This window comes from Neodiprion virginianus, chromosome 3, assembly GCF_021901495.1.
Source record: "Neodiprion virginianus isolate iyNeoVirg1 chromosome 3, iyNeoVirg1.1, whole genome shotgun sequence".
Classification (NCBI taxonomy): domain Eukaryota; kingdom Metazoa; phylum Arthropoda; class Insecta; order Hymenoptera; family Diprionidae; genus Neodiprion; species Neodiprion virginianus.
This window is the reverse complement of record NC_060879.1, coordinates 27,607,591-27,616,512: the sequence shown is the minus strand read 5'-3', so window position 1 is coordinate 27,616,512 and position 8,922 is coordinate 27,607,591. Positions and strand designations below refer to the sequence as shown.

The following is an 8,922-nucleotide window of genomic DNA, read 5'->3' as shown; positions in this document are numbered from 1 at the left end:
ATTTATTTTAGATATTTGTGATTAATTACTTCATAAAATGAAGTGGAGCAGCTCAAAAAATTGATTGATAATTAATATATCAGCATTTGAAATGGGTAGCTGCTAAATTTGGTGATCTCGAGTGATTAGAAAGTGCAGTACGCGTTAGGTAATATCACCCAGCGGTGCAAGACTTAATCCGTTCAGACTGTTTTTACGGAGGGCAACTCACGTTCCTGTTATTCTCAGTTCGGATAACACGCCACAATAGACAGCTAAAAATTGTGCATGATTGTACTTACCTTATAGTTATTCACGTTTCAGGCAATGTACATGTTTCAGTAAATGTATAAAAATCTATATTTTAAATAATATTCTAGTTGAATATGTAAGCAATTTTCTTCAAACGTCTTTTTCAAATCCTTCGCTCTCTGCCACCCTTTTTGTCCGTGATATAAAATGTTATTTATCTCTACTCAAATTAAATACTGCAACAAACTTTATTCACATTTATAGGCGTACATTCATGTATATGTATATATCATATATTTTACTTCTTAGAGGTATGATTTGTATACTTTCTGTACAAACAGGAAGTGGTTACGTGCGAGTTACATTTCAGTGAGAATACAGTACGGATACTTATCACAAGGTGAAGCTGCGTTGGGTTCGCTTTAAAAAACGACAAATCTTGCAACTCTTTTTCGAATATCACTATTTCTGTTCAACGAAATATCTTTCGTGCAATAGTGCAATGATCATTTAATAGCGTGTTTGAGTGTGGTCTGAAAATATTTTGCATAGCTTCATTTATTACGAAAATATTGACGGTCTTGTGTGAAAATGAAAAGACTTAGAAACCTGTAAAAGCGAAAATACTAAACATTTAAACGAAGAACTCTGAATGTACTGTATTGCAGTGAGTTGCAGATTTTCCACATGCAACAAATGCCACACTTGAAGTGTATTTCACTTAAGAAATGATGTTCGTTTTCTTTCTTCTTTTTTTAATTGACGTACTACTTACGTTGCGTTGATTTCCTCACTTGAATATGAATTTCACACTCCCTTTCATCACAATAATACATTAGCGTACAGTTATACTCTAATTGGTAATTGGTATAATCTAGGTAATAGAATTATTCACTGATACGAAACGGCTTTACGCCTGATATGTACGTGATATTCCTGGCCGCATCGAAGCGATTACAATAATAATTAGCGATATGTATTTGGTATCTCTTTTAAGGACTATCGTTTTATCTGAGCTCATGCTCTTAGCTATTATAGACATCTACGTATATACGGCTTGACCATTTTCGTAATACGTTACAGCGCTTCTGTTACAATTACAATGTAACGCTGTAGCTTTTCAATTCACGTGATCAAACGAAATTCCAGATAAAAATAAAATTCTTTCCACGTTTCCGTATGAAATCCGAAATATGTTTTGAAACTTCAAATACGTTGCAGAAGAACGTAAAGAAGCGGCAGATGATTAATTCTATTATAGCGTGAGAACATTTGAGCGAATCTTTCGTTATAAATTTTGTGAATTTCTTTGGAAAATTAGAAAAAAAAAAAAAAACGAAAAACAGCTAAATAAATAAAATTTCCAAAAATTACAATGACATTGAAATAAATTTGCTCATCAAACTGATAAAATTAGTCATCCTTGTATAATTTTATAATTTACTTCTGGAATATTTCTGGAAAAATCCACCGTGAATCTGTAAAAGTGTGGTACTTTTTAGACGGGTGATGAAATACCGTTTCAGTATAAATTTTTCGCACTAGCAATAAATGTCAAATCAGTGCGGTCATACAGGCCGAAATTAGTGCATCGCACATATTAGACCTTATCGTTTAGGAGTTTCACGTCGGATCTCAACACAGTGCTGTGGAAAGTTTATAATATATTTGTTCAACAATCGGAAATGTGTGTGGAATTCGTAACGCAATGTTAATTCATAACTGCCAAGCTGCAGTCTGTGAGAAATAGATGTATAGAAAATCGGGATCATTTATTAATGATAGAATTAATGTTTTTCATTTTCACGATCGTGATTTGGTATTATAGCATTTTTCACCGCGACTAGGATCAACAAATTACTGCAGCCAGGCGAAATGTAGAATTTACGAAGATGCAAGGCTTATGCAGACTGTTCACAAATTATTACTGCGCATTCGACGGCACGATATTAGATATGTATGTAAAAAGCTGGGTAATATTTGAACATCGATTACTTTAACCGTTACGACAATACATGATTTCTAGCCTTCATTGCGATCTACACAATGTAATTTAAGTACACGTTGTCGCACTCTTCGTCCGAGAGTATAAGAGCTTTCTCATCATTATCCTACTGATATATTACCGCATACACCGTGTATTAGTGTGTATTATATTATAATCTATATTGCATAACTATTATACAGCCATGATATACAAGCAAATCGTTTATAGTTCGATTATATGAGGAACATTTGTCTTATAAATTTTTTTTTTCTAGACAGATATATCTAATAAATATAACAGTCGAATAAATTAATATTTTTCAGTAAATTCAAACAGATCATCAACAGTATCATTTTACGTTATAACGCGAAGTTTTGCTGTGCGATAATGGTATTCAACAAAATGTCACAGCAATCTTGATAGAATCACAATATGATAAAAACCATTTAAATTATCTCGCTTCTGTCCGTCGCAAATATTAACAGATACATAGATGAGGTATATTATCTACGTCTTTGATAGCTCAGGGTAGATTCGTATTCTTTAATCACTCACTAGATTCCCAGTATACGTTTCTTTCAAACAAATCCAGATTTTAAATATACTCCAATAAATAAGAACGGTAATTTTGACCCTCGAGCTGAACGTACAATGTAGGTATCTAATCGAAATTTACCACAATGTTTTGATACGGGTAAACAATGCAGTATGTAAAATTTAAATCTGCACGAACAGAATTTCGTGTTATAGAATAATGTGTTGTGTTTTTTTTTTTCACCTACATAACAAATCAGTAATATAAATATAAATATAAATATACATATATGTGTATAGAATTAAATATACAATCGATAACATAATTAACAGGTAAACGTCGTACAAAGTTACGAAACATGACGTAATTCGTCGACCGTTCGAAACACGCCTGTGTCATATAATTCGCAATATCACACAACCTAATCTAATTGTAAAATTCCGCAGCACCTATTTACGAGACACAAATATTCTGGTTAAATAACAACTTGTTATAATCGAACCGATTCGTCTTAACTGCAGTTGACCTACAGGCTTGAGTAGTGAGTAAATTCGTATAACTTTACAAGAACAGTGATACGTGACATACGTTTACGCTTACACAGTGTGATAGACAGAGAATAGTGCTACCGTCGGAGATCGCGATCACGGATAAGATTCGATCTGCCAACCTACCTAAGAATTGGACAAGAGTTTACTGTGCGGGCGCCAATCAAGTTAATTGGCTACACTTAACGCTGCTGCAATAGACAAGATCTCTTGGAGCTCTTGAAATTACGACCGAACCATTAGTACGTGATATCTGCCTAAACGAAACTCCTTTTTTCATTTGCATTTTTTGTCTTTTTCAAACCTCTTGAGACATCCCGATTGTAGGTAATTTTTTTTATTACATCTACACGGAGTATCATCGTTCGTTTCGATGGAATTACGTACCGTTTTTCTCGGACATTACAATAGATCGGCGAATTTCGAGAGCTCGAAAGTTTTTTTTGAAAGACTAGATAACAGCTAAAATAACAATCAACCTATATTGCCTGCTACACGCTGCGACTACTATATTAATTTGCATCGCCGATAATATAACGTATATATATAAATATATCTGTATATGTATATATATATGTATATATATATATATATATATATATATATTATATCTGTATATTTACTATTATTTCTATATAATTATAAATGTTTGTTCCACCAACAATCTTTACATAAGAAATAAATAAATAATATATTATAGATCCGTTAATACTTATTCAGTTCTATTCAGATTAAATACTTTCATTGATATGTATCAGGTTACAATAATATTGGTCTAACAATAAGCTTGTTCTTCTTGTTCCGTTTTTCGTTTCTCTCTTCTTTGCTTTTATATACACTCCAATTTCATTCGGTAGATATACCTTTTGTAATGTACCTACCCACGAAATGTTACGAAATATACTGTTTTCACCAATGATCGTGGAAGGAACTTGTGTGAATTAACGATCGTCTTTATACGCACTCGGCTGATCAGATGTAACCGCGTTTCTCGCATAATTACGCGTTCACTCAGCTATGAACGGAGACCGTACAACATTTATTTTCTGTTCCCTACAACTCGACGCGTGAATATGAATAGTGATATCGTTGATTGGCTATAAATTACATTAATTGACGTTCTGATAAACATATTATTCCACAGTTGCCTTTCAATACGAGGATGAGAAGATACTCGTGGTTACCTCGGATAACGACGATGCGTCAATATTAAACTAAAATGAAAAATATCAGCCAACCAAGAAAATTGGTATTTATCAACTTCATTGTTACAATTGTCACGAATACGAGGTCCAATTCCACAGCTGAATTATATATATATATATATTGTGTGTATATATATATATATATATATATATACATCTGTTCTCGTACTTCTTCTTGCATTTAAAATTGCATTAACTAAAAAAGAAAGCTAAAACCTGAATTCAGATAACTATCCTTGTATCCGTTCATAGAGACGGTTTTTCAAGTTCGGCAATTTCCAACCGATCCGCAATTGAACAACATACTCCGTATGCCGAATGAGCCTGGAAATCGCGGCATACATTTTTTTGCACATGGAAATTATTGAACTTCCTGCTAAATTACTTGGGGGAATCCTGTAACATGGCGGCTGTTGCTCGCAGGCTAGATTCAAGAGCCTTAGCGAATCGAGACGTGCTTGTACGGCCGTCGCTGTGAAAAGCGGAGATGTAAAATAATACACCATTTTTCCGGAAGTTGTAGGCGCAGCCGTATCCCTCTGGAACTACCGGTCCATATCCGGCCATTATATCGTTCAGCGTGGTTATCTGAAAGCAAAGAAGAGCGCGTTGTGTCGTAAAAAAAAGTCTCTTCGCAAAAGATGCTTCGGATGTTCGAGGCGAAGGTTTCCTCCGCATACGAGTTATATTTTTATGAAAAATACGCGCTAGAGAGATTTCGCTCATATTTTACAGAATTAGGTTTCATTTTACGCGCGTAATCTTTCGCCGACTCTTGAGCTTCGTCTGGCTTTCATCTCTGCAGGGTGAAATGACTTCCGCCCTTCCCCTCGGGAACTCACCGGAATTCCCGGGGAACCCGAGCGGTGGAACCCCCGGAACAATTGCATCCGGTCCTCTAACGCACCGGGAAACTGAAGCAATTGCCTTTGTTGCCAAATTGAAATGGATTGAGGGTGCAGTTTGACGGCAAACTGAAATTTGACACGGCGCGATTGTCTTCGGGCTTGATTACCTTTCCCCTTACTTTGATAATTGAGGGATCTTTATATCGTGGTCATTAATCCTCTCTCGTCTAAAACAACTACCTATGCATATTCGCCAAAATATTAATTATTATTGTTTTTGGTAACGAAACAAAAAAGAAAAAACTCAGAGCCATAGCCACTGTTGATTTTTTCGAAAACAATTATCATCGAAGGTCAATTTCTGATGCAAACAGGAAACATAAAAATTTTGAGTCAACGTTTCTTAACCACTTCAAATTTGTTAGCAAACTTCTTTTGACTTTCAAGAAAGTAAGGGCACGATATTTTATTGAACAATATGTCGAAGAATACGTATTTAGAATGAGATTTTGCTAAATTGACCTGCACATCGGTCATAAACTCCGAACGAGACCTCTCAAACTTTGCTAATGTAATCAACAACAGTCGGTTATAGAATAGAATCCAATTAAAATCGCACATATTACGCCATTAGTGACATTTGACTGCAAAGAAGAATTGATTGAGGCGAACCGATTAATTGTTATCAATCTTGTTTTATACCAAACAATCGCAGCATCACAGTGTATGTTGATCACAATTGTTTGTAATGTATGGAGTAACGCTGCGTACATCCGAGTTAAAAATTGGTGTATTCAATATCATTATTCAGGCAATCTTCATCAATTATACACAATGGGAGAGGTACGATGAATACTTTTGAAGCGTTTAAGTGTGAATCCGAAGTCAAGGAACGTGAGAACCTAATTATAATGGTGTTGGAAAGTGCAGTCAACTCTGCAAGTACAAAAATTTACTAAAAGCGTTAAAATGATCTATCGCGTTGAACACTCACTTGTGACGTGGACAGTGCAAAACGGTTGATTCTTCGGTAAGCCTCGTCCGTGAACAACTCCGGAACTGGATCGCCGGCTTGTTTTGCTGACTCGCGTAGCCCCAAAAGGTGGTTGTCAATTCCATGACCGGAAACGTTATCGTTCATTTCCTTGGTCTGGCGTTTGACAGCGAGTTCAAAGAGCTGACGTATCTTTTGGTCCTGAAATTAATTAAAATCAGTAATTTATCCCTATAGATTGTACCTACGTAGCTCGACTAAAAGCATTACGCTATGCTCTCCTAGTCTTATCGTTAAGCGAAATTTTAACGAATTACTGTGTTTTGCGTCATTAATTGATATGAATCATTAAACGAAACGTTATCGGGGAACGGTGCAATCGAATTCTTGATTGTTATTGTTTCAGCTCGGGGTAGAACGTAGGCGGAAAAATATATAGGCGGAGTATCAACGAGCCGTGGTGCGTTGTTTTCGCAGGACATGGATAGGCGGAAAAGTAGTGTGCTGAAACAACAGCATGGTAATCGAGAAACAACAGAGTCTTAAGGGATGGGCGCAGGGCGGTTAAGGCGGAAAATAAGAAAATAAGAAAATAAATGGGAAACCGTCGTCTCCCCTCGTTCTCCCCGCATTCGTCGTATATACTCATCCTCCTTGTTCACCCCAGTATTTGCCAACGGCTACGAAAAGATACATCGTCAAGCATTCTGTAAACATTTCTGTCATAATACCACAGAGTAATTGGTTGGTCTTTTCAGACTGTAGGATCCTGCCGCCTTCTCTTAAAGATTCTTCAAATCTGAAGACGTGGACCATTTCGCAACCGTGCACCTCTTCCAACTTTTTCAGTTTTTAAATTTTAAAAATCCGAGTAAGCCTTACAGCTGTCGGAGGCAACCTTATACTTCACCAATCAATTAGACGGTTCAAACAAACGGTACATTCTTTTCCGAAAATTCTTCATCTTCTTTCCTGACTCAATATGCAATCAGTATCCGCTAAACAAGCGTGCACGAGACGATTTATAGATACAACGGCATAAATACGCGAGGAATTTTCTATTCTACAGTCATGATTATATTTATATGGATAGTTGGATGGGGGTTAGGGAGCCAGAAACATCAACGGTGACGGTAACTGAACCATTAGATACCCGGTTAATGATCGTGTGACAGGCACTGAAGATATGAAAATATTTACGCTGTAACGATGAGCGAAAATGCAATTGATTTAAGATTGTTATTTTCCCAAAAGTGGACCAAAAAATGGAGGGCAAGTGGGAAAAAAAGAGATTTTTATCATCCAGTGAGGTATCGTTGCCGTTTTTGTCACTGCCTCGCATGAACCAATAGTTACACTGTAAATGGTGAACTGTACTCTTTTGGCGCCTTCCTCTTGCTGCACGGCGGATAGCGGAGGTTGGTCACCAGGGTCACCTTGACACATCGCTTTGGCCCAAGCCAGTGCTTCGACACTCGCTGATCGGATGCAATCAACCCTCCCCAAGGCAAATCTCCGAAGCCCAGCGCTCTCGTAAGTTGCCACCGAGGTACCATGCAGTCTAAAAATCAGTCCCAGTTGCACAATTACCGTTTGAATATTCCTCCGTTCGTTCACAGCACTCGCTGTTTGCATACCTGAAGTAAGTCAGCTGCAAAACTAGCTGGATATAGACGTCCGGACTGACTTTGCAGGACTTTATGAAGTCCTTGTTGTACTCCGTAAAGTGAAAGACGCAGAGGTCAAGGTCTTCGACCATTCTGTTGGCGGTGAATCAAAGAGATCATGTAATTATACGCATGGGTCAGGTAAATTCAGGACAACTATACTCAGGAATTCCGACTTACGCGTCGAACGAAGTCATCGCATCTCTGATGTCATTCAAACTTTGCTCGGACAGCTGCCATTCCAGCTTTTCCGGAGCCGGAAGATGACTGGGAATGGTGTTCTCATCCGGTGGCGACATCGCGGCTATCTGGCTCTCGATGCTTTCGATTATTCCAAATACTGCCGGTGCCTCGGCCGCTGAGTGTTCATAATTCACTCCCCAAGCTCCATCCTGACAGTGACAAATTGGAAATATTGCTACCGCAGTTCAAGAATGTAACGTGTAGGCACAATTTTGGTCCATCGATTCGTGCAGATCGAAAATAACTCAACAACACGATTTTGGGCTGCCACGTTTGAAATTAATCTTATAAATAATCTCGGAAATTTTTTTTCTTCATAGCGCAGAACGGTTACTTCATCATTTCTGTTTTCTGTTTCAGGTCCACCTGCGTTACTTCGATCTGCAGACGAACCGGACGATTGAACTTCCCCAAAATCCTACGGATGTCGACTATACACGTGAGTATTATACACATATACATACAATTTACACCGTGCGAAATTTTTTAGTCATGGTCACTACGCGGTCCCTGACTAGTTTCGCTTCACCATAATCGAAAAATGCGGTCGCTGATCGCTATTTAAGTATTACAGCAAAAAGTTCCGCGATAACTCAGCATTCGTGCCTGCATGCACGGCACAGTTAAGCCCGGGGGCTTTTCTTTCTGCATTAATGTCTGCAAG

At 37.4% G+C, this 8,922-nt stretch overlaps 1 protein-coding gene across 1 annotated transcript in view; it reads right to left on the bottom strand.

Annotated features, from left to right (window-relative positions):
- Positions 1-460: 460 nt before the first annotated feature.
- Positions 461-8,922, bottom strand: part of LOC124300829 (choline O-acetyltransferase) — a 65,484-nt gene continuing 57,022 nt past the window's right edge. Inside the window, exons 8-12 of the mRNA XM_046755241.1 lie at positions 8,196-8,407; positions 7,986-8,108; positions 7,726-7,909; positions 6,349-6,549; positions 461-5,094 (exon numbers count right to left, since the gene is read on the bottom strand). Coding sequence (XP_046611197.1) covers positions 4,888-5,094; positions 6,349-6,549; positions 7,726-7,909; positions 7,986-8,108; positions 8,196-8,407 — 927 coding nt within the window. The 3' untranslated portion in view covers positions 461-4,887. The remainder of the gene's footprint in view (positions 5,095-6,348; positions 6,550-7,725; positions 7,910-7,985; positions 8,109-8,195; positions 8,408-8,922) is intronic.